This window comes from Ursus arctos, unplaced genomic scaffold (genome assembly GCF_023065955.2).
Source record: "Ursus arctos isolate Adak ecotype North America unplaced genomic scaffold, UrsArc2.0 scaffold_16, whole genome shotgun sequence".
Classification (NCBI taxonomy): Eukaryota; Metazoa; Chordata; class Mammalia; order Carnivora; family Ursidae; genus Ursus; species Ursus arctos.
Window position 1 is genome coordinate 43,150,713 of NW_026622830.1, and position 26,057 is coordinate 43,176,769.

The 26,057-nt window shown below is 40.5% G+C and overlaps 2 protein-coding genes and 1 pseudogene across 4 annotated transcripts in view; 1 reads left to right on the forward strand and 2 right to left on the reverse strand.

The window, feature by feature from the left end:
- Nucleotides 1-14,951, reverse strand: part of CRNKL1 (crooked neck pre-mRNA splicing factor 1) — a 22,167-nt gene extending 7,216 nt beyond the window's left edge. Inside the window, exons 1-13 of one of the 3 annotated variants that reach the window (XR_008959409.1) lie at nucleotides 14,760-14,931; nucleotides 13,397-13,549; nucleotides 12,290-12,381; nucleotides 11,325-11,483; nucleotides 10,694-10,860; nucleotides 8,845-9,023; nucleotides 7,490-7,660; nucleotides 5,769-5,960; nucleotides 4,984-5,043; nucleotides 3,972-4,052; nucleotides 2,826-3,065; nucleotides 1,526-1,627; nucleotides 823-1,071 (exon numbers count right to left, since the gene is read on the reverse strand). Coding sequence is in view for 2 of the 3 variants with exons in the window: in XM_026502946.4 (XP_026358731.1) it covers nucleotides 823-1,071; nucleotides 1,526-1,627; nucleotides 2,826-3,065; nucleotides 3,972-4,052; nucleotides 4,984-5,043; nucleotides 5,769-5,960; nucleotides 7,490-7,660; nucleotides 8,845-9,023; nucleotides 10,694-10,860; nucleotides 11,325-11,483; nucleotides 12,290-12,381; nucleotides 13,397-13,549; nucleotides 14,760-14,810 (1,896 nt within the window). In the remaining variant the exon portion in view is untranslated. Of the gene's footprint in view, nucleotides 1-822; nucleotides 1,072-1,525; nucleotides 1,628-2,825; nucleotides 3,066-3,971; nucleotides 4,053-4,983; nucleotides 5,044-5,768; nucleotides 5,961-7,489; nucleotides 7,661-8,844; nucleotides 9,024-10,693; nucleotides 10,861-11,324; nucleotides 11,484-12,289; nucleotides 12,382-13,396; nucleotides 13,550-14,759 lie in introns of all 3 variants that reach the window. The other 2 variants (XM_026502946.4, XM_048222160.2) reach the window with 2 other exon arrangements.
- Nucleotides 14,952-21,745: 6,794 nt separating this feature from the next.
- Nucleotides 21,746-26,057, forward strand: part of CFAP61 (cilia and flagella associated protein 61) — a 285,814-nt gene continuing 281,502 nt past the window's right edge. The window contains exon 1 of the mRNA XM_057312694.1: nucleotides 21,746-22,034. Coding sequence (XP_057168677.1) covers nucleotides 21,892-22,034 — 143 coding nt within the window. The 5' untranslated portion in view covers nucleotides 21,746-21,891. The remainder of the gene's footprint in view (nucleotides 22,035-26,057) is intronic.
- LOC123001275 (40S ribosomal protein S11-like) lies at nucleotides 22,126-22,579 on the reverse strand (annotated as a pseudogene).

A 26,057-nucleotide genomic window follows, 5' to 3' on the forward strand; every position in this document is an offset into this window, starting at 1 on the left:
AAACTGATGAATCACTGAACTCTACCTCTGAAACTAACAGTACAATATATGTTAATTAACTGAATTTAAAAAAAGTAGCTGTTGGGGTTGGTATTGCTGCAAGTGGGGCTCACGGAGAGCTAAAAACCAGTGGGAAAAGATCCTAAAAATTAAAGCACAACTCCTCTACAGTCAACCAAGAAGATATTCCGTGTCTCCACATCCATCTTGTAGTTTTCTAAGATTTTAAATTTTTAAAGACTTAATACTTAGTAGCGAAAGCCATAATCTGTGCACTATTAATCTGACTCTCTGCCCTTACAGCCCCACCTCAAATTGGTCACTGATTTGGCCTAAACATTGCTCTAGTTCCAGCTTCCACCATCACTTGCTCTGCTTATAAGAGCCTCCCAACAGGTCCTCCTCCAATCTAAGCCCCCTGAGTATGCCTGCAGGAGATGCCAACCACTGGGTCATGTCATTTTGTGCTTAAGAGCCTTTCTGTAGCTTACAAAGTCTCTGGCTTGGGTCCTACCTAAAAGCTGAATTTCATTTCCCTCCACTCTGACCTCCTGCTTAATGCTCCAGAAATATCATGCTTCATATAGCTCCTGAAATCAACCACCTCCCAGAAGCCTTTGCCAACCATCTCCCATCTCCACCCCTGGGTAGATGATACACCCTGCTCTGTGTTTCCATGGTAGCCAGGTTGCAACTGTCTCCTACTCCAGGCCGTTTGCTCCCATGCTCAGATTGTACATATGGCACTTAAAAGTACAAATTTCAAAGTTAGATGCATTTCTGCTCATCTAATAAGAACAGCTCTAGGGGCTCAGTTCTTACCCCATCATCAGCCTGGACCTTTCTTCTCTTCTTGACTTTCTCTGGCATGAGTTTGTCTACTCTCTCCTTATCTGATACTGTTCCGAATTCATCTTCAAAGCTTCTCCACGATTCCAGCAACATAAGTCTCTCTTCTTTTTCTTCACAGTTCCTCATGGTTTTGTTAGCCTCTTCATAAATTTGTCTGCACTTAGCCAAACTTCCTTCTTTCCCTGAAGACAGCTCAAACTGTGCAAAGCTGATCCATACCTTAAGAAAAATTATTATGGAAGCAAATTAACCATGTCACCCAAACACGATCATGTAATAATGCTAATTTCTAGTTAAAGACATCTGAACATACTAATGTGTTCATCTGTAGTATTCCCAAGAACATACTGATTACATGCTTCAATAATGTTGAAGCAGTCTGCTTCTATATCCAATTACGTGTTTGAAATAGTCTTAAAATCCTGAAAAGAGTTTAACTTTTTATTCAATCCTGTGATATTCAAGTTACTCCCATGCAATATAAATATTGACCTGATACAAACTTTAAATTCCAAAGTCCTGTGACACTCATAGGCTCTTTCTAAAAGCAAGAAAATCATTAACGGAAAAAAACCAACAAAAAACTGGAACACTTAAAATACAGAAATATGGTATTTCCTTCAGGACTGCCGATTTAGACAAAATCAAAGATAATCTACAGAGTGCAAGGTACCTTGACATGTTGTGTCCGCTGAAGCAATCTTCGGTAAAGATTTCGTGTTCTCTCAGTTTCTTCCTGCTCAATTTCAAAATCAATATATGATTTCCAAAGCACCTAAGAAAGAGAACTTAGTAAGTCATCCTTGACATTTAAAGAGCAACGTGTCCCTATCCAAAGCTGAGCTTAACTACCATTCCAACCTAGGACATCCAGGAACCCAGGACTTATATGAACAATTAAAGAACAGGCAGCATCTGGACACAATAAGAACAGTGGCATTTATAAGCTGGCCAAAACTTGGCTACCATTCTACATTAGGAGATAAAAGGCTTTGGATTCATTTTTGGATTCTCTTTCAGAGTTTTTCAAATGCTGGACTTAAGAAAAGGTCAGAGACTTGCCAAGTCTCCCAGACACTGCCATGATCCTGTCACATACAACTGACACTACCATGAGGACATGCCTAGATTAGCCAGGATATACTCTTCTTACCTCCACTGTAAATTCCTTGATAGGACTGAGTTCACCTCAACAACTATTCAGTAAATAGCAGTGTACTTGCTAGATACTGCCTGGTAGGAAACAAGGATGGAGTGACATGTGGCCTGGATGCCTGGGAGCTGAGGCCGACTGATGATAGAACCATTATACATAAAGACCTGCCCTAATGCAGCCAGTGGGACCCAAGCCATAAAATGCAGAGTCACATTAGGGCAAGACTAACAAAAAGGCTGGGTGAGTTCAGTGGCTCCCAAACAGGTCCTAGCTGTGGTTTGGCGCCACCTTGTGGCTTAAGTTTAAATAGGGAAGGGATGATTTCAGGTCCTAGGACAGGCCAGGATGGTGGCAGTAGTTTAATTTAAGGAATATTCTGGTTTAGATAGAGATTCTTTTGCTGACCCAATCTGGGAAGAACTGTGCCAGGAGAATCGGGATGTGCAGCCTCAACCTCCATCTGCCCTGTTCTCCAGAGCTGCCTGCTATTTCCCTGCCTGGCCGGCCCTGTCCCATCCCCTTTAGTTAGCCGTCTACTTGAAGAAGGGAGGAAGAGAGCAACTGGCCCCATTATATCCCAACTCATCCTGGTGTCAGCATGGGGCTTTTCTGGGCTCTGGTGTCTTACTAGGAGAGGGCTGCTTCTCGCACTCCCATCCTTCTTCTATGCCCCCAACAGTAAAGTACTAATCTGAGTAGACAAGACAGCAAGTGAGTTTATCTTTACACTCTAAAATGCACACACATGTAGATGGTCATCTAAAGCAATACTAGGGAAATATCTAAAACAAAATCATATTCATCTCGAGATTCTCACCTCTGGCATGTCTAAGCGTGGCTGACTGATGGCTAACTCGTAGATTGCCCGGGCTCTCTCAATATCACCAAGGATCGTTTCTAATTCTGCAAATTTAATCCAAGAGGTACAATTTTCGGGTCCAAATTCCAAGAACTTTTCATAAAGCTTCCGGCATCTGTCAAATTCTCGAAGCTGCAGCTCCAATTCTATATAACCTTTAAATAACTTGTTCTTTGGACATTTGCCTATGGAAGTTCCCTGGAAAATAAAATGACCAAACCACTGTGATATGTGGTTTCAACCTGTGTACAGACATCACTGACCTATCCCATCAGCTGTTCTCTGCTGAGGAAGAACGTGACAAGCCATTCTTTGCCTCTGTGGTATCACTGTCCACACTGGGTCTTGACAGAAGGCCAATGGAAACCCTCTACTTCAGCCAGCTGTCAAGAGGGCCTCTGCCCACTGGTTCCTATTCAGCAAGAGAGGGCTGCAGAACTGTCTGTACAAGTACTCTGGATTTTACTTAGTTTCTCAGAGCACTAGGGAATATGGATGTCAGATGGATGAAACCTCCTATAAGTAAAGTGGTGATCACAGAATGAAAGCTGCTTCACTGCCCACAGCCAGAGAGCCAAGAGTGGCTTACAGAAAGACACCTGCATTTAAACAGCATTTGATCTTATTAAGAGACTTTAGAACAGCTGTTAAGAGGAAGGTGCATGTAATACCCCCAGGTTTTTGCACAAGATGAATTTACTCAAGAGCTGACTTCAGATCTAATGTGATCTAACATCCAATCCTTCCAGTCTGAGAAAAGATCTGGTAACTGGCAGCTACAGATAAAGCTTCCAGTGTTAAAATAGAGCGATTTAAACATTATCACCCGATCTTTCTTCAAACGCCATGCATTTTCTGACACATCTCAGGTTATAAAGGCAGAATACTTCTGTTGCATTCTTAGTAGGAACTGTCCAAGTTGTAAGCACTAAGATTTAATTTCCTTCTCAAAGAAGTCAGTGATGCATCTTGATCCTTCCTTTTTCTCCCCCAAGATTTTAGTTACTTATTTGAGAGAGAGAAAGAGAGCATGTGCACAAGCACAGGGAGAGGGGCAGAGGCAGAGAATTCCACCTAGGTGCCCCTGATCCTTTCTTTACTTACCAAAGCTCTTCTGGCAAATGGTAAATTTTTCTGTCTTATTTCAAATTGTGCATATAGTAACCACATCTTGGCAAATGTGAACTAGAAAACAAAAGCACAAAAAACATTTAAAAGAGTTGTTTCAATTATGCTAAAGTTAAAAATTTAGTAAAAGGCCACATGCAATTAGATTTCCCTAAATATTACAGCTAGGACAGATGTATTTTCTTGTTTTTAAGCAAATGTGATTATTTTACAAAAGTTACAAACAGTAATCCAAATACTTTATTGTACTGTATGGCCCTGCAGCCCCCACTGAGAACCGGCTTTGTTTTGTGGGTATGCTCGTAAGCAGGCAGAACATGCCATCTCTATTCTAGAAGGTAATTCGGTCAATATCTCTACTTGTTTCTCATGCTGGGAAATAGGGTTGAGATAATGTCTCAGCCATTTCCAGACTCGCACACCAGTGTTAAGCCCCACGCACACCCATGTCCGCTCGGATGCCAACAAACATCTGCTCGTTGTTTCCTGCACGTGCCGAGTGCTTTCTGATGTGCAGCTTCCTCCTTCCACTCAGTCTATTCCAGTGACCCACCCTCTGAATTTCTACATCTTTTTTTAAAGATTTTATTTATTTGACAGAGAGAGAGAGACAGCCAGTAAGAGAGGGAACGCAAGCAGGGGGAGTGGGAGAGGAAGAAGCAGGCTCCCAGCAGAGCAGGGAGCCTGATGCGGGGCTCGATCCCAGGACCCTGGGATCATGCCCTGAGCGGAAGGCAGACGCTTAATGACTAAGCCACCCAGGCGCCCCTCTGAATTTCTACATTATTATCCATATTACTCATTTGTCAATGCAGACTGTCCTCTCAACCAGGCTGTAAGGTGTTTTCAGAGGCAAAGAGCATACTTTTGAGACCTAAGTTTTCCAGGGTGCCCTGCATAGCAAACTACTCAAACAGTAAGTATTATTTCACAAGTAACACAAGCAGGATTTTGACACTTTGGAACAGAACACTTACACCAAACATACCTTTTTATGAGGAATTAATTCCAAAGAAGCTTGATATACCTGTCTCGTCCTCTCGGGATCCTGTATTAGGAAAGAAATTTTCACTGAATATTGAAGTCTGTACTGATGCTAGTTTTGCTAGCACTAGTAAAAATATACACCCCCACCCTGAATGTCTTCACAGGGTGCTATTCTCAAACCCTGATTTCATTGTTTATGATCAAACGTGAACTACCTGTGGCCATCAAACTTTGGTTAAAGAATCAACAACGAGATAGCCATCAATCTCTGAGAGCTTGTCTGTAGAAAGGCTTTTCTCCTGAGAGCAGACAGAAACAAAGACATTTTATAGTCTCAGATCGACAGCAGAAAGCTAGTCTTTCCCAATTAATTTATCCACAACCAATTTCTGAAAATCCCACCTGATCTTTACTAGAAGCAAAGATGTGTAATCTAGCTGTGATCCCTATTTAGGATCAGCCCGGAAAATGATACAAAATAAGCTAACGACGGCTTCATTGTTCCCTTGGAAGTTCCAAGTGATAATCTGGTGCCTCAGGTTTGAAACACAAAATGAACAAAACAAAAAAACACCTCACCTGGGCCCATGACAGGTATACAGAGTTTAAAAGGGGGCAGAGAAATTATGTTAACTGTATGGCTGAAACTCTAGAACTAGATTCCTGTTTCAGGGATTGTACATGTCAGTACCCACTGCTACCCACCACAGCCAAGGTGCACGCACAGGGGTGAGCAGCCAGGGAGGGGGCAGCCATCAACAGCTGAGGCGTAATTCCATTTTTTACCTTGGCCTCCAATTCTTCATAGAGTGCGTAGTTAACCCACAGATAGATATAGCGCTTCCAGTGCCGCTTCTCTTGAATGGGTGGCACATTGGCAATGGCTCTTTCATAGACTTCTCGAACGGTTTCTGCTTCTGCATCACTTTCCACCAAGCGCAAGTAATCAAACCATGCATCGTAATTGTGTGGATTAGCCTAGAAAGACCACAAGTTTAATGAATAAAAACCAAACCAAGAGCTACACTTGCTGAACTCTGTGAGGTAAAAAAAAAAAAAAAAAAAAAAAGACGCTAGATTGCCTTCCTATATTTTAGCAACTGTTTGGCACCCATGTCATTTAAAAGTACCATTCCTGGGGCACCTGGGTGGCTCAGTTGGTTAAGTGTCTGCCTTTGGCTCAGGCTCCTGGGATCGAGTCCCACGTTGGGCTCTCTGCTCAGCAGGGAGTCTGCTTCTTGCTCTGCCCCCCCGCCCCCGCTCATGCTCGCTCTCTCTCTCTCAAATAAATAAAATCTTAAAAAAAATACTATTCCTGAGATTCTATAAATAGAAAAGAAAAAGGAACATAGAGGGCAGATTATTTGCCAGGTGTCCCACAGCAAGGCTGCTTTAATATACAACCACCACTCTCCAGATAATCGCTCAATAATAAGACGCCTACTTTTATAAATATATTTGTTTGTACACTTGACTGCATATCATTATGTCTAGATTTAAAATTACAGTGGATGATGAGCATTAAGGAGGGCACGTGATGTGATGAGTGCTGGGTGTTGTATGTAACTAACGCATCACTGAACATTACAACAAAAACTAATGATGTATTATTATATGTTGGCTAATTGAATTTAAATCGAAAAAAATTTTTTTAAATAATAAAAATAAAAATAAACAGAAGGGGGAATGAACCATGAGAGACTGTGGACTCTGGGAAACAAACTGAGGGCTTCAGAGGGCTGGGGGGTGGGGGACTGGGATAGGCCAGTGATGGGTATTAAGGAGGGCACATATTGCATGGTGCACTGGGTGTTATAGGCAAATAATGAATCATGGAACATTACATCAAAAACTAAGGATATAATGTATGGTGACTAACATAATAAAAATTTATAAAAAAAATAATAAAAATAAAATAAAATTACAGTGGAATTAGAACCATGGTCACAAACATGAACCCTGCCTTCTCAATTAATAGTCATTTATCTTGAATGTATCTTGCTGACCTCATTTAATACCAGACTTGGTCCTTTGGCGATATCCTAATTCATTTGACTAAGCAAAAGTTTTTATATGCACAGCAGACCAATAAAGGAAAATGCTATTATCTCAAAACAATACATTACAAATAAAGAGATGAGAATAAAAACATATCTACAATGTATGTTTTGTTCAAGCAGTTAAGCTAAAAGGTAGTGTACAAAAACTGTCAGGCTCAATATCCGACTCTCCCATCTTCAGAAAGGACTTCACATGGATTCCCGGTTTTTGTTCAAGTTCTACAGCGCGCTACCAGCAACCCTCACAGTAACTTTCAACATGTGGCGGGCAGAGCAAGCGCTGCTTGCTGGCCTTTCCCAGGAGCCTGCTGACTGCTGTTGCAATGGCTGCCAATCACTGCAGACATGTCAGCAAGAGCGTGATCCCTGGGAGCCCTCTCCTGCTATTCTTCGCTGGTTGGCACATCTCTGTCACCTGCAAGGTTCGGCGTCCACACCAGCACTCACCTTCACCTCTTCCTCATACTGGAATCTTCGTTTGCTCACAATGATGTCTTCAATACCTCGGCGATCACCGAACTTCTTCTCAAAGATGGTATAGTTTTTAAAGAGTTCTTGGGCCTCCTGCTTTGAAATTCTATCCAGGGCATACTTGTAGATCACTCTTACCCTTTCAAACTAAAAGCAGACAGGAGAATTACTTCTACAACACAATACTCTCACTTGAGCCACAACTTGGAAGGTAATTAGGATATGATATATTACTTGTTAGAGTCTGTGGTCTCAGAGTGTCCAAAATAAGACTTTTCTTCTCCCTCTTGTTGAGGTATTTATTCATCAGGGCCCACTGACACGCTCCTCTGAGCTCCACACTTAATACTGTCTACCTGACACTGCCCGTGGGGTGACACCTATGCATCTCAGACTAAACAGGTCCAAAACTGACCTCCTGTTCCTCACCATCAAACCTGGGACTGTCTTCCCAGTCTTGGTAAGCAACACTTACCGTCATGCCCTTGCTCCAGCCTCAAGCACCAGGAGTCCTCCTTGGGATTCCTCTCCTGTCCTCATCCCCTACCTTCACTACCTCAGAGAGCCCCGCCACCTCTACCTCTTCAACACAGCCCTTCCCTTCTCCCCATCCCCTGCTCCCCTCCCCCCACTGCCACACCATCTCCATTTCTTCCATGGCCACTTCAAAAGTCCCCTTGCTTCCTTCCACTTTTGCCACGTTCTTCCCAATACGGTCTCCACAGATTAGCTAGAGGTTTTCTTTAGAATATAAATCCCATCCTACCACTCTTCTGCTTAGAACCCTTCATACTTCCCACTGGCCTTGGAATAGTATCTGTAGTCCTTACTGTGGTAAGTGTAAGACCCTGTGTTTGGACCTCAGCCTACCTCTCTCAATTCTACGGTACCTGAATTACTTTAAGAGATTATTTCTATATGTATTATGGAAGACCAGAACTGACTTATTTGTGGGGGAATCTCTGTTTCCATTTCAAATTCTGCTCTGTTCTAAGGGCTCTGGACTTCTGTTTTCCAGGTTTGTTACCTATAAAACCCTTTAATGAGGAGACCAAATGATGAACTCTCAATTTATACACAGTATTCTCATCATATATATAAAGGTTTAATTTTCAAGCAAAGGACAACACACTTAGGACACTTTAGTACAATCTATAATCACTCAGTTCCCAATCTGAAGCTAAGCTACAAATGTATGCTGTTTTCTTTGAGAGATTTTGGAAACATTTTTTCCAAGGATAAGTAAGAAAATGGAATGAACTCAATGCACACAACAAGTAATCGTTCCTAAGCTATTATGCAATATAAATGAGTTCTTCAAGTGTACTTACTTCTTTCTGATTTTCTTCAAATTTGGCAAAGGCAACATAAAGGTGTTCATCCATATGCTCATCTCCAAAGAACTCGACAGCTCTCTCATACACTTTCCGTGCATGGGCAAAATAACCATGTTTTTCTTCAAAGCGGGCATACTTGATCCAGTTCTTGACATCAGGGTGCACGAGGACAAGTTCAAGGGAATTAAGGAAATACCACACAAGACAGCAAGGCTTTTCAAACGAAAACAACAACAACAACAACAACAACAACCTCCAAACCCAAACCCCCAACAATGCAAACTACGACTATAGGGTTGAAAAAACATGTGCAAAGGCAAAGAACAGCTAAACTGCAACCTCTGAAGGGGGCCGTGACTTGTTCATCTGTCTTCCTCCAGGACTTACTCAGTATTTCCGTAGTGGGTACAAACAGGAGTCTGGAGAAATGAAAAAGCTGAAACCTGTTATTGACCATGCTATCCTGAACAAGTCATTTAACATGTCTAAGACTCAGTTCTATCATCTGTAAAAAGAGAAAAAAGAATACTAACCCAACCTCAGTGGCTTGAAAGGAGGAAATGTGTGTAAAGCTCTTAGCACTTTGGTGCCAAAAAAAGGTGCTCAATAAATGGCACCTACTGTATTATATGCTCAATAACATTAACATCTGAATTAATGATTAAGAAAAAAATGTTACAAAAACAATACTGCTAACTACAGGCAGAAGAAAAAGGGTTTTTTTAAGTTTTTCTCTTTTTTTATTGAAACATAGTTGACACAGAAAAGAAAGCTTTGAATTACCATTTTATTTCTTAATAGACTAAACCTATTTTTCATCTACCTTGCTACAGGAAATCACTAATTCAAAGTAGTAATATGTGGCAGTGAAATTAAGGGCATAGGCTCTGAAGCTGCAGCTGGGTTCAAGGCCCATCTCCATCACTACCAGAGAGACCCAGGCCACACTGCCTCTCACTCATGCCTGCGTCTCCCACCCCGCAGACTGGAGTAGTTCCCGAACTCAGAGCTGTCCTGAGGATTAAGTGTTGTTATTTGTAATGTGCTTACAACAATGCCTGACACATAACAAGCGCTATACAAGCTTCTGTTAAATTAAACATATTAAAATGGGCAGAGGTCATAGAGACCTTAAAATTGCATAATAAAGCTGATGCTTGTTTTTCTGGGTAATGTTCTATGAAGCTACTTAATTAGCAAACACCAAATCTGTTCCTAAGGGAGATATGTGTACACACACAGACACACACACACACACACACACACACCCAATATAGATTATCTTAAATCCTAAAAACAACTAATCTTGGTATATTCGCTTTTGTTTTATAAAGGAAAAAAGGTTCAGAAGTGTGAACTGACTTACCTGAGGCTGCCCCGCTAACAGGTGCCAGGGAAGGGACTCACACCCATCCAGCTGGCCTGGAGCCAGAGCTTGTTGCGCTACACTATGCTGCCCTCCTGTCTCCATCCTTTGGATGGATTCCCAGTAGTGGTGCTAATGACCAACACCCTAGAAAAACCTAGAAAAAAAACCCAGGAGAAACAGGACTGGCTATAGCAGCCAAAGCCCTGGTATGTCACTTTCCACAAGGAATGCCAAAATACAAACAAATCCAAGGTTTCACTGGAAAAAGCTCAGTTACCCAGACGACAAACTTTTATTCTGACCATCCTATGTCTCTAGAAACAGTTATGTAGCTCATGAAGCAGATGAAACTTGTATCTTTGACTTCTGGGCCTACGTTAATGACAACCCATATGTCCAGACCATGACTATACCTCCCCGGCAGGAGTAGCAACCAGGACACAACAGCACCACTCAGACTCACTCAAAGGATATAGCGTTCATAAATGGTGCGGGCCCGGTCCACCTCTTTGTATCGCAGCTCAAAGTTGATGTAGGAGTGCCAGGCTTGCTCCTCAGGCTGCCATTCCATCCAGCGCTCAAACACTTGCCGGGCACCAGCAATGTTTCCCAACATCTCCTCCATGTACGTGTACTTGTACCTTTAACAAAATCATCCCAAAATATCTGTCATGGTCAAAATGACTTACGGGGGGAAAAATGATCTTTGGCACTTTTTGCAGTTCTAACTTGGTTAAATGTGAAGACTTAGGGCTTTATCTTCCCCAAAGGTTAAAGCAAACATGTTTTCTTATCAAATATAGATCTGGAAACGATGAACCAGAGCAAATAAAGATACATTTTAATTAAAGATTGCTTAGTTCAACAATAGGTTTCTTATGCATAAAAGATTGCAACCCAAATTTTAATTTTGATTACACAGCTATTACATGTAGTGATTATGACACTATACTATAGAACATTAAAAACTACTTACAGTACATTTAAAGAAAAAGTAGAATGTAAATTAAATATATATGATTGCAACTATGTAAATAAAGTAAAACACAAAAATGCAGAACCTCACTAGCCTACAAAAAGCTGCTTTGGTAGATCAGAAACTTACCAGAACTGGTTGACTCGAGGCAGAGTTGTTATGGCCCGGTCCCAGATATTTCGGGCATGGTTGACCTGGCGATTCTTCATTTCCATTTCTGCATATTTCAGCCAGAGTGTAATGTTTCGGTAGTCTACATCTAAAGCACGTTCGTATATGGATCGAGCCCTTAAGAAGCCAGATTTGGAGAATATCAAGAGTAGTACACATAACACATAGGGCCACTATCTCAAACCATCTGCAGTGGCCTGCTATTTTATCATGTGTTCACCATGAGCCAGGTTCTGGGCATAAAAAAGTGAAAAGACATGTTTTCAGGAAGCTTACAAACTCTTACAAAAAACTACATGCACATCATTACACCGCAATATGGTAAATGTTAGAGTCAAGGTTTACACAAGGAAGCAAAAGGGAAGAAATAATAATAATGTCTGGTGCAAATGGCTAAGCAGGAGGTAACTCCAGAGTTAAGAAGTTGAGGAAAGCTCCAGAGGCCAAGGTGGGTAGGGAGGAGTGCTCACTGTAGGCAGAGAGAACAGCCTAATGTAGAGTAAGGAGACACAAATGTGTTCATGGACTGGCTGGTACACGGGCACAGCTGGGGCAGTGGTATGCCAGGAAAATGCAGAAAAGCTGGGGAACAGGACTTTTATCTTGCTGGCCACTGGCTTCCAGTGAACAATTTTTTTATAAAAAAAATCCCAATACAGAGAAAGCAGGTGAAAGTATGCTTCTCTGACTGTGCTGTGTGCTGGAGGTGAGACCCACCTGCAGCGTCTCCTCTGCTGCTTCCCCCAGGACTCCCTACCACAGTGCCCCTGAGGCTCCTCAAGGGAACCCTAGGGTTTCACTGAACAACTTGGATGACTACTAGAGGCACACTCTTTCACTTGTGCTTTAACTTTTTCTACTTCTTTTCTGTCTCTTAACTTATGATATCTTTACATATGAAGTTACACACTCAGCAATTTTACCTTTGAATCTCCTTTAGACTCTCTTCCCATTGTGCATATTTTATCCAGTTACTAATCACAGTCCTGTTTTTTCTTATGTTATCTTCAAAAGTCTGGAGGAAGGGAAAAAGGGTCAAATTGAAGGGAAAAGTAAGTAAAAATGACATCATCCTTTGTCTATTCATCCTGTTCTAAAAGGTTTATTCATTTTGTTCTTATTTAGGAGAAATTACACACTGGAATCCTGAGAAATAAGAAACTCACTAATGAAGGTTACAATCTCAGGTGTTTCTTTACAGTCTTACATGCAAACAAGGAAAAAACTTTAGATATAAGGAATTATTAGCAGATTTGTTGGTATTTTCTTTTATTGCTAATAACTAACTGATACTTTAATAATAGTCTTTACTTGTTCCTAGTATGAAAAAATGTTTTTAACCATTTCATTCCTCTTAGTAATGTCTCAGAATTTCACACATCACTCTTTGAACATCACTAATAAGGAGGTACAACAGGATTAGTGGTTTAAAATTACCCCAGGGACGCCTGGGTGGCTCAGTCAGTTATGTGTCTGATTCTTAATTTTGGCTCAGGTCATGATCTCAGGGTTGTGAGATCAAGCCCCGAATGGGGATCCATGCTGAGTGTGGAGGCTGCTTAAGATTCTCTCCCTCCGCCCCTCCTGCTGCTCGCACGTTCTCTCTCTGTCTCTTGAAATAAATAAACAAAATCTTAAAGGAAAAAAAAATTACCCTAGAGTGAGGATTCTACAGTGAGAATTCCCAAGTCCTCTCATGGCTCTTTTCCAGAAGGTGGTACAGAGAAAGTACATAACGTGGCCTTGGTAAGCCCTGCCCCTTCCAGCTGTCAGATGCTCCACTTGTTAAACTTCCACCCATCTTTGATTCAGCACCAAAAATTAGGTCTCTGGTGAATTTAGTTTCCTTATACTTTAAAAGACAACTCATGGCATATTTTCTGAAGTTCAGCAAAATGCAATTATCTGGTAACCAGAAGTTGCACTACTCATGTGGCTAGAAACACTAACCTATTCTTATCTTTGCAAACTCTGACCTATAAATTCATAACAGTGTTATTAATAGACTGGAAAATATCACCCTGACTGACCTTCCTTTTTCTTAGTTTGTAATCATTTAACTCTTCTTCATCTGTGATCTTCTGTTGAGGTGGAGGTGGAAGCAGCTCAAGTTCTCTTTCTTTAGCTTCTCTTAAGAGTTGCTCAGCAGTTATCTGCACCTCAGCTGGGGCTTTGTTTTTCACCTTTTAAGACAGAAGACATTTTCATTTTTAGTAGATGCTCATCACACAAGATTTAGGAAGCAAATACACATTTTTTAGGATGTGAACTTTCTAAGTATTATTACAAGATGCCCACTTTGGATGATAGGTTTTCATTTCTCTATGAAACTAAACAGAAAACAAGGTTTTCTTTGTTATGCATGGTATTTATTACAAAGCCCTAGGCAAGTATTAAGAGAAAAGGCAGGAAAAATAGCAAGTGTTCCCTTTTAGATTAGCGTAATAATAAATTTTGAGGCGCTTAGGTAGAATTCTCACTAAAGGTTTTGTGTTATCAAGATTTGTGCTATATCTTTTTTACTGCTGCAACTTCTACTTACAGAATTTTTCAATTATGTCCCAGGTGGACAATAATGTCTCAAACCGCGTTTGGCTTTTTCATGACATTTCAAATCAAAGACAACATTCAGTAAATTCCCATCATTAGACCGTAAGCTTCTTGAAGGCTTAGAGCTGTGCTGTCCAACATAGTGGCCGTGAGCTAATGTAGTGAGCCCAAACAGAGATGGGCTGTAAGGGTAAAATATACACTGGATTTTGAAGATTTTGTATGAAAAAAAAAAAAACCAATAAACTACCTACTTAAATTTCCTATATTGATTACATGTTGGAATATCTTGGATCATGGATTAAAGAAAATATACAGTTAAAATTAATGATGCTTGTTTTGACTGCTTAATGTAGCTACAGGAAAACTTAAAATTACATACGTGGCTCACATTGTATTTCTGTTGGACCACTGGTGCCCAATAAAATTTTATGGAATTGAGGGGCGCCTGGATGGCTCAGTCAGTTAAGCGTCTGCCTTCAGCTCAGGTCAAGATTCCAAGGTCCTGGGATCGAGCCCAGCACTGTGCTCCCTGCTCAGTGGGGAGCCTACTTCTCCCTCTCCCTCTGCCGTTCCCCGTTTGTGCGAGCACTGCCTAGCTGCTGCCGAATGACCCCACCCCTCCCCCAGCAAAAACACATCCTAGAACGAAGGCCATGCCAACGCGGGGGTTGCCCCGGGGTGACAAAAGCCTGCACCCCACCACCGTATAACCCTTCCCCTCCTCCTTCCCCTTTGCCCACATAGCGTAGAACTGCTCCCTCTCTTGCCGCGAGCCCCAAGGAGGCTGGGGCAAGCCCCTCTCCCGGACCTCCTCCCACGAAGCCGCTCGCGGTCTCCTACCTTGGCCACTTTGGGAATCCTCTGCTTCCCGGCCGCGGTGGAGGCCGCCATGGCTGCAGCAGCAGATCTCGGGCCAACCTGGACCCCAGAAATAGGCCCCGAGGGCTGGCCGGAACCCCAAAGCTTTCTGACAACAAACGGGGTCCCGGAACAGGAAGCGGAACTAGCTGGTGTGACCTTTGACTTCCCGCACGCGCCGTGACGCAGGCAACTTCGTTTCTGTGGTAACCGGGCTGAGCGTCCTCCTCTGAGCGCCGGGTCTCGGAGTTGCCCGTGAGGTGGGTAGCCCTGGCCCGCCCGACAGGGACGCGGGGACGGAGTTCAGGGCGTCAGGGGCGCATCCCCAGGTCAGTCTCCAGAACTGGGAGGACCTGCGAGGCCAAGTGGGTCGGTCGAACCGTGGCGCGGGGGAAGGGGAATAGGAACAAAGCTCTGATCCGGAGGCTTGGGGGCGGGGGAAGAGAGGCAGGGCCGAAAACTGCCTTTCCCAGCATGCTAAGGGGCGAGCTGCCGCGTCCCTAGGCGGCTCTTTGCAGCGTTGCATTCTAGGCTTTGTAGTCTGAGGTCTTCCTTTCTGGGCAGTTGTGCATAAATAAACTCTAAGGCTTGTAATTAAAAATAACTGGAGGTATTTTAAAGCCAGATAATAGGAAAAAAATGAAAATAAATCATCAGAGTACTAGCAAATAAGCCATACTTTTGGTCAGGTAAACAGGTGTTTAAATTTTCTGTGAATGTGCCTTAATTAGGTAAAGTCTCTTAGCTCCGATGTCCTTAGTTGTGAGATGAAAATAATAGTTATCTCTTTCATTAGCAGTAAAGAGAAAATCTATGCAAAGTGATTCGTAAATGTTAGCTGGTGTAATTCTTGACCTGTCTTCAAAGCAAAAAATTAATTATATGCAAGCAAATGGTTAAGAGAATTTTTTAAGAAAGACTTTTTAAAAGTACTTTTAGGTTCACAAAAAAGTTGAAGGTACAGAGAATTCCTATTTCTCACACCGGTCATCCCCCTTTCCCCAGTATTTCTCACCAGCGTAGTACATTTGTTATAGTTGATGAACCCACACTGACACATCATTATAACCCAAAGTTCACAAATTAACACTAGGGTTCACTCTTGGTGTGAGACATTCTGTGAAACTTAATGACCTGTATCTACCATCAAAATATGGTAAAGAATAGTTTCACTATTCACTATTCTTTTCCAGAATGTCGTATCATTGGCATCATATAGTATGTAGCTTTTTCAGGTTGGTTTCTTTCACTTGGTAATATGCATTTGATTCCTCCATGTCTTCATGGCCTGATAGCTCATTGATTAAGAAATGACAGTTGCAAGTCTCTTTTGGTGTTTAGAAAAAAATATTTATAAATATGCTTGTGTGTATTTTATGTATTTAGAAAAATCACATCTATGTGAATAGTGCTTTTGAGAAAACTTATGACATATGACAAATGACTAACTGAAGTCATTTGTAATAGTATAAAAATATTTGCCATAGCTCTCTACTACCAATTTTATTATTTAAATGTTTGTAAGTTACTTCACTTTTCAAATTTTAAGTAACTTGAATGAGATTTTATATCACTGAAACAAAGTCACCTAACAAAATAAATACCCATTAAAATAAAAAGATGTTTCCCTTATGTGATGTCCCTTAAACTTGTAACTATGAATAACTAATTTAACAAAGTTTAATTTTAATAATCTCTGTCCTCCTTTCAGAGATGCAAACACTTTGAATGTTTTATTTCTGGTTGCCCTCCTTCCATCTTGCAAGTTTTTATTGCCTGGTAATTCGATGCTGTTTTTGTTTTTTAAGCAAAATTTATCATCATTATTACCTCTTTTTCTTTTTTTTTGCCATCAGTGCTTCTTTAGATACACCTGCCTGTTTATTTCTGTCTCTCCAGCACTTTATCTTATATTACACTCCCTTCTGATTTTAATTTTATTCTTCCTGATACACATCTTTTAGTTCTTTTAACCAGATTCTTTGGTAATTTCTTTCCATCTTCGTAGTAAATTGTCTTTTCTTAACTTTCATCTTTTAGTGATTGTTTAGCTAGGCATAGAATTCTAGGTTAACGGCTGTTTTTACTTTTACTTTTTTAAAGATACTATTCTGGTGATAAGGAAACTATAGCGCATAGGTAAAATTCAGCCCATAGGCTATTTTTGCTAAGAATTTCTTTTAAAATATTTTTAAATAACTGAAAAAATCCAAAGAATATTTCAGGACACACTAAAGTTATATAAAAGTCAAATTTCAGTGTCCATGAGTAGAATTTTATTAAAGATTTTATTTTTTGAGAGAGAGAGAGCAAGAGCAGGTGCGCAAGTGGGGGAGGGGTAGAGGGAGAAACAGACTCCCCATTGAGCCTGGAGCTGGAGGGGCTCAATCCCAGGACCCTGAGATCACGACCTGAGCTGAAGTCAGACACTTAACCGACTGAACCACCCAGGGGCCCCTAGAATTTTATCAGAATACAGTCATGCTTATTTGTGATCTTATTGTTTCCGGCTGTTATGCTATAATAGCAGAGTTGGGTAGTTGCACAAGGAACATGTGGCTCACGAAGCCTGAAATATTTATCATCTGACCTTTTACAGAGGGAGTTTGCCAACCTCTGAGCCACTGGCTTATGTTGTTGCTGATGAGAAATATACTCTTAGTCTAATTCTTACTTTCTCATGGACAGTTTGTCTTTTATCTGGTTGCTTTCAGGTTTTCTGTTTTTAGCATTTTGTAATTTCACTACTATATATTTAGGATTTATTTTTATTTTTATTTATTCTTATTTTCCTGCTCCTGAGGATTCAGGTCTTTCATCATTTCCAAAAAAATCATTAGCCATTATTTTCAAACAACATTTTATTTACTTATTTTTGGAATTCCTATAAGAAGATATTCTTTTTATTCTGTCTTACATGTCTCTTAACTGCTTTCTATATTTTTTTCTATTTCTCTGTGCTTCTTTCTAGAAAATTTCTTCATAGCTGTCTTCCAGTTCATTAATTCTTTTTAATCATGTCTAATATGTTTTAACCCATCCAGTTAAAGTTCAATAATCATATTTTCCATTTTTAAAGTTTTTGTTCTTTTTCATAATTACGTGTTCTCATGACATTTCTCTTTTTATATTTCTAATAATTGTAAACATACTTATTTCATCATCTCTTTCACAGTCTATTATCTGAAGTTTTGGGGGACTTGCACACTACACAGGTAGCATGGGTTAGGATGCACATCTACTTTGGTCTAGGATTTGGACTCCTCACAAGTAGTTTTGTTTTCTACCCAGAGCTATCATTAGAGAAAGCTGCTTTGCCGCTTCCAGGGGGTAGTAGTTTCAGTTTTTTTAGTCTCCTCATTTATCAAGAGGCCCACCCCTCCAAAGTCCAGGTTGGACGCATGGGTTTAGTTTCAGTTCTTGGTTCTGAATGAGGCCCCTGCTCTCCCCGCAGAGGGTGCAAACTCTTGCCCCGAGGGCCTGCATCACATTTGATTACTCCCTGAGCCACTGCACACAAAGTCATTGCCACCTGGGTGGGGGATTTCTCTCTGCTTGTTCCCTTCTTTCTTTCCTTGTTTCCTTTCCCCCCAAAGCTCAGCTCTCTAATTATATTTTCTTATTTTATTCAAAAAAAATATATGTATTTGTAGCTTTTGCTTATGACATCATGTTTCACAAACAGGATGTCTCTTCAGTTTTGCTTTTAAGTTAAAACCAAAACCAGGAATGACAACATTTATGGCTAGCTTTGACAAGAATGTAGACATTATTAATGTCCGTTTCTACCCAAAGTAGGTAAAAAAATATTTTATAACATATGAAAATTTACTGTCTCTACTAATGCCATGTCTTTGTAGGAGGCACGTAATTTCACGTTCACAGGCACTGTGGAAAATATTATTGAGTATTTAATTGCTCAGAGGTAGTCAGCCTGGTTCTGATTGCCTCCTTTGAAATAATACTGTCATTTTATTGCTTGGGAATGCTTCTCCCCGATTTGGAGGGAGAAGGCCTTCAGGTGAGACACCCTCCAGTAGATTATCTCCCTCCTGGGTCATCATCTCCATCCAGCATGTATCGTTTCTCCTAACATAGAAGATACTGTCTGAAATTATATACATGCCAAGCCCAAAAGAGAGGAAATTTCAGTTGGGACCAAAGGGTTTCACACCAGGATTTCAGATGAAAAAATTCTGAATATGGGTAGTGGTGACATGAATGTACTTAACACCATTGAACCATACACTTAAAATGGTAAAAATGGTAAATTTTATGCCACATTTTGCCACAATAAAAACCATCATGACTTCAGCCTTATATACAGTTTTATGTTTTTCACACTGAAAAGGTATTATGCATTGAGAAGGTACAATGAAGAATGCATCGCTGTATTTAGAAATGCTTTTAAAAATCAAATGTTAAGAAAGATTGACATTAGAGTTTGAACATGGAATTAGCTCATATTGCACCTGGGCTGTATCTTAGAAAGGGAATGTCATCAGGTCATCAGAACTTAATGGCCACCTTACTGAAGGTGTGTTCATTTATCCAAGAAGGGATGTGTTTATTGCAAAGGGAATTCATTGGTCTCGTGGTTGTCAACAATGTAGAGATGCCCAGGAAACTGTGAAGGTGCCACCTAAGCATTAGCCATATCTGGTTTCCTTGGCTTGGCGTCTCTGCAGTAGATGAAGTTCCCCCAGACCTCAGGAGCTTCGAGTGACTTCTTGATGTCCACTATTTTAAATCCTGAGAAACTTCCGTGCTCAATATTTACTGAACACACGTCAAACACTGCTTTTAGTGTTTTACATGTAACAACTCATTTACAGAACCTTTTACAGTATGCATATTATCTCTAATTTACAGATGAGAAAACTGAGGCACCGAGAGTTTAAGTAACTAGCTCAAGGTTACACAGCTAACAGGGGCTAGAAACTGGGTCTCATCCCTGGTACTCTGATTCCATAGCCTGTGTTCCTGGCCATGGCCCCATGTAAACTGCCTTCTGATAGCCAGGCTTTCATAGCCATGTAGTTAGTTACTCTGTAAAGAGAGAGTGCCTGGATGGCTTTGCCATGGCATGTGTGGAGGTTGAATCAGCTTAAAGAAATGTTTGCTTATTTACATCTTCAGAGTGTGAAGAAAATTTTGAGCCACTATTTCTGATTTTGGAGATGCTATTATAAATATGAAGATTTTCTTCCTTTGCAGAATGTGAAGATCTGCCAGTCTGAGCTCACATTTTCACAAGACAGCACGAGGCTGGAGTTGAGAGTACATGCGCTCCCCAGTTCACCTCAGTTACCCTGACACCAAGGCTGTAAGGCAGTGGCCACATAGCACACCTTGTTCTATCAAAGGAGAGGAAGTCAGACTTGTATTTAGCCTACATGACTTGTTTGTTAACTGTCTGGGTTGCAGAAACATCTGGACTGTCTGGCTGTTGACTTTCCCATTGTAAATGAAAAATTGGCATTTTGGGCTCCTCCTTTCAGTTTCTGTGAGCTTGGACAATGTAGGGCATCCGCAAGAGCTGGGTCTGCTTGGCAAGTGCTAATGGAGGCCTGCAGAAGTAGAGGGTGGCTTCATCAAGGAGACCACCACAGGGTGATGATTCTTGACTGCCACCTGCCATCTTTCTAAGTCCCCCTGCATGACCCCACACTTTGCAACCTTAACATCCAAGTGTTGATGGATAAGAGCAGTTAAATTGCAGTTAATGTGAAACCAGTGGACTGGGAGAGCAGGGGACCCTTACTCACAGAGGCAGCCTGCAGGCTACTTCAACAAGGGGAGCGTCAGGGGGTTGGACTAGAAGGACATGCCCAAGGTTCAGTTTCTGATCAAATGTCGGTGTCCTGAGGCAAGTCACTTCACTTCATGGGCCTCAGTTTGCTCATCTGACAAAGGAGGAGCTTGGTCCAGTGCTGTCTCAGACCCCTGCCGTGCTCAAGTTCTTTGGTACACTGAAAATTATACAAGGATGTATCTAAACAACAACGATAACAACAAAAAGCCAAATGATATAATATTGTGTTTTGGAAGAAAACCATAAGCACTATGTAATTCCACTTATGTGATATTCCAAAATTTAGCTAAGATCGTCTATGTGATAGAAGTCAGAATCGTGGTTACATTTGAAGAGGATAATGAACTGGGGGGTGCCATGAGACAGTGTTCCAGGGTGCTGGAAATGGCCCATATTGTTCCTAGGGTCAGTACGGTGGTGAAAATTAATGTGCCTGTTTTGAGTATACTGGCTAATACATAATAAAATGATTATCCCAAGGAAAAAGGAAAAGAAGAAACAGGAAGGAATGAAGGGACAGACAGGGAGGAGGGAAATAGAAAGACACACACATATATTAAGACATTAAGAGAGAGATTGAAATCAGTTTGTGGCCTGCTGTTCCTGTCAGCAGCATTCCCCAAAGTGTCTTTAGACTCTCCACTGTCGCTGTCATTAAAAATTCTCCTCAGAAAGGGTGTGGGAAAAGCTGGGTTATACAAAGAAAGGAGGTACTTTATTATGGAACTTCTCAAAGACTTTAATGGGCATGGTGGGCCCTCAGGAAGGCCATCATAAACAGCATTTCCTACACTTAATTGACCACAGAACTTTTTTAGTCTCAAAACATCTCTCAGTACTGTTGCTTTTCAGGGCTCTAGTTTGGTGAACTCTATTTGGAACATGGGTAGAAGCTGCCAGTATTTCCCCTATAACTCTTGACCACATGCCATGGTGGCCAATTAAATGAAAAGGATTCTGAATCAGTAAATAACTCCTTTCAGTGTTTTTCAATTCTATTGTTAGAATATTAAAGCAGCTTTGTTGGGAACAAAGAGTACAGTTTCAGAAATTTCTAGATGGGCCAATTCTCGGAAACATCATTCTTCTGGAGAGAAACATGTGGCTAGTTTGAGATGACAGTCGTCACAGCCACCCCCCGCCCAGGGGAAAATGTGTCTCACCAGCACTCAAATACCATGTTCAATCTGACCATACGGAAATTGAATTAATGTCTGATTTTGTAAGTACTTTAACCAGACCGGCTTGTCATCTCAGATTAACGGTGGACTGTTTTCTCTCTTTTTGGGACAGTAAAAAATGTCAGTGCTCACTTCTCCAAGAGGAAAGGTAGAAGTGGTTCATTGCCGAAGAACAGAATCACAGGATATTTATTGTATCAAAAACCTCATTAGAAAATTTACCCAGAAGCTGTTTGGGAGGCTTAATGTCATCTATCTTCTGTAAGTATGTAGCTAAGTAAGCCAAGAATGTTTATCAATTTTTTTAACTGGAAAAATTACTTTCTTCAGGGGTATGGGCAGATGTCTAGTCTCAGAACTTCTGGACTTGCTTCTTGGTGCCAGCGGCCTTCATGACTCTGAGCACATTGAAGCACACAGTCTTGCTCAAGGACTAGCACTTGCCCACTGTGACCAATCTGGACATTCTGTGTTCACCTGAAGCAGGGGTACAGGTGCGCAGATCTGTTTTTGGGGCGTTTCTCAAAGCAGTTGTACCTTTGGATGTCATGGAGGTAGTCTCCACAGGTGACAGTGGTTCCGTGTGTCTTCATCTTGGTCACCACCCCAGGCAGAATCCACCCTCAGATGGAGACATTACCAGTAAAGAGGCTGTCAGTGTAGGTGCCCTCTATGGAGCCCAGACCGATGTTCTTGTAGTATGGTGGGAGCTTCTTCTTGCCAGTTTCTCCAAGTAGGACGTTCTTCTTATTTTGGAAGATGGTTGGTTGCCTTTGACAGGAACGTTCAGTCTGAATGTCTGCCATCTTCCTGGCCACCTGAAAAAAGGCTGTTTATCAATTTTATTACACACAAGGAAGGGATCCCATTCCTTATCTTATAGGGCTTTATGGTGAGGAAAGGGACAGCAAGAAAATTTGTCCTGCTGAGCAGATTGATCTCCAGGAACAACCAATCTCTAAGTCTCATAACAACCTGCAAATTGAGAGGGTTTCTCATGGGTTTGGATTCAGGCAAACTTGAGTTCAAATCTCAACTGCCCACCCACTAGTAGAGTCACTCGGGGTAAATTAAAAATATCTGCTGCTAGTTTCCAGCATTTATTCTCTGTTGGGTGCTGTGCTTTACTAGTACTGTCTTATTTACAACTCTGAGGTAGCCACTATCTTGTCCATTTTACAGATAAGAAAATGCAGGCTTGCCCAAGGTCAAGCAGTTAGTAAGTGACAAAGCCCAGATTTGCTCTCTTAACCATTGCTGTTAAAATGATCTTCTAAACTTCAAAATATGCATAGATTTTTTCTCGGTTTTTTTTTTTTTTGACGCTAGAATGTAAACATTCTATAATCTGTTCCTTATTATTTTTATTGAAAAAGATAAAAGATAGCTTAGTATTTTGGGTTTTATAAAGCTTCATATTAAATATAATTGAAATGTTTAAACTAAGTCCAGTCTAAGACATTAAAATTTGTATTTTCTGATTATCGCACTGATGAATGTAATGCAAATGTTCACAATTTTGTGGGAGACCAGCAGGGCAACATGTAAAAAATGCTTTAAAAATGTGTATATCAGTGAAACGATTCCATTTTTTGCCATTATGGTGAATTAAACACCGTAATGATGTCCTCTGGATGGAAACAACATGTCGACACACACACACGAACACAAAAGTTAAGTATTGTGTAGAGAACATTATCAAAATGAAATCAGAAACTTTAGGAAAACAGCAGGAACCAGTGTCACCTTCTCCTTGAGGATTTTTGCTACATTCTAGAAACCTCTTGCTTCTGTTTTGACAGCTTTGCAAAGAACAGAAGATAAATACTCCCTCCACCTAAGGAGGGAAGTATTAGATCCTTTTGTATAAAACTGGGTTGCTCATTGTAAGGATGAATGAGACATAAACCCACTGCTGAAGCCAGGGCAGTAAGGAAAGTAGTCTTTTCAACCTCAGCATGGAATGAAGGGGGACAAAGCCTTTAAGAATTTGAAAGCATGTGTTGATTTAAGGTCCATGCTGATTATCTGTGTGGCCCCAAAAAGCTTCAAAACTTCCTAAATAATGAGTGCATTTTCAGACAAAAGCTATGTTTGTTTACCAGTAGACTGAATAAAGCAAATAAAGTGGAGAATTTGATTAAAAGTGGTCACAGATTAGTAGTGTGTCCAGGAAACTGGCTGAAATAACACAAATCAGGACTGAAGGATGGAGGTTCAACTCAGACTTCAAATAATGCACCCAGATAGAGTTCTAAGCTATATGCACTTACAGTCAAAAATCACAAATATATAAGGAAACATGCACCATTAGGGAGAACCAACAACCAAAAGTATAAAGCAGAATCAGACCCTCAAAGACTTCGGATGTCGTCAAAGAATAGAAAATAACTGCTTACTATATCTACAGTGAAAAGATACATTGAAATAGACCATAAAAATGAATAATGAGATTTGAAAAAAAGCCAAATAAACCATCAGAAATGAAAATATAGTTAAAAGCTCATTGAATGAATTAAACATCATAACAGACATAGTTGAAGACAGAAGTAGCAAGTAGCAAACTGGGGGACCGATACCAATGAATTATCCAGAATTCAGCACAAAGAGAGGCAAAAAGTAAGAATGGAACAGTTAACAGTTACAGTTAGGTCTAATCAGACTTTTGGAAGGAAACAACAGGAAGTAGAAGAGGCAATATTTGAAGAGATCATGGCTGACAGTTCTCCAGGATTGTTGAAAATACCAATCTGGAAAACTCAGTGAAACCCAAACAGGATAAATGCACAGAGAAATCCACAGCTAAGCACATCATACTGAAACAGAAGAATACCAAAGCTGGAGAGAAGATCTGAAAAATTATTAGAGAAAAAAGACAAATTGCCTGCAAACTACTGAAGATTAGACTAATAATGATTTCTCACTAGCAACCATGATAGCCAAAGATAGTAGAATATCTTCAGTATTCGAGAGAAAACAGCACCAAACTAAAATTGTGTACCCAGGGAAATAGGTTTTCAATACCTAGAGGAAAATGAATGCATTTTCAGGCCAGCAAAAGCTGAGTTAGTTTATCAATGAACCCTGAATAAAGGGGTTTCCTCAGAATATCCTCTAGGCAGAAAGAAGAATATCTCAACTAGAAAGCCAAGATATAAGAAAGTAAACAAATATATGTGCAAATATGTTGGTAAGTCTAAGGAAAAAATCAAACTTGCATAAAGCAGTGATGATGATGCCTAATCTAATGTAGATACTAAATATAAATAGTAAGTTATGAGATATAAATAATAACTTAGGTAAAATATAGAACAAAAATAGCAGATAAATTGTCAGGTGCACGATTAGAATGAAAGTACTTTTAAAGTATTCAAGGGGAGGGTAGGATTCAAAGGTACTCCCCTTCCTTCCCAGAAACTACACATCCAAGCCTATTATGGGGTAAATTATTAATTTTTATTGAAAGACATCAAGGAAGACCTAAATAAATGAAGAAGTATACCACACTCTTGAATAGGAATATTTAATAACACAAAGAAGTCAATTCTCTTCCAATCAAAACCCAAATAGATTATTTGTTGAAGTTGATAATATAGGTGTGAATTTATATGGGAGAGCAAAGGGCCAGAGCAATTTGAAAGAAGAGAAACAAGGTGGGGAGATTTGCCCAACTAAAAACTCATTATAAGTATGGTAATCAGGACAGTGTGGTAATGGCCAAGGAATTAGAGATCCCAGAAAGAGACCCACACTTATATGAAAACTTGATGACCAAGCCAGTGAGGAAAGGATGTACCATTCAATAAATGGTGCTGAGACAGTTTGTTACCCATATGGAAAAGAGAATAAACGTAAAGACCAACTTCCTGTCATACAAGAAAAAAAAAAGGAAAGGAAAAAAAACCAATTCTGGGTGAATTTATGATTTAAACGTGAAAAACAGGTAACATTGTTGACGGAATCTCTTAGATTCCAAATTCATTTATCCAGCTTTTTAAAATTTATTTTTTATAATGATATGTTAGTCACCATACAGTACATTATTAGCTTTTGATGTAGTGTTCCATTTATCCAGCTTCTTGTTGGATGTCACCCCTTGGATACCTGGTAGGTACTTCACAACCAGCACAATCATCACCTGCCTCCAAACTACTCTGTCCATACTTTCCCCATCTCGGTAACTCTAGCAACTCCAGCCTTTCGCTTGCTTGGACCAAAAACCTTGGTGTCACCTTCACTCTTGCTCTTACCTACCACACCAGCAAAGCTGTCACTTCTACCTTC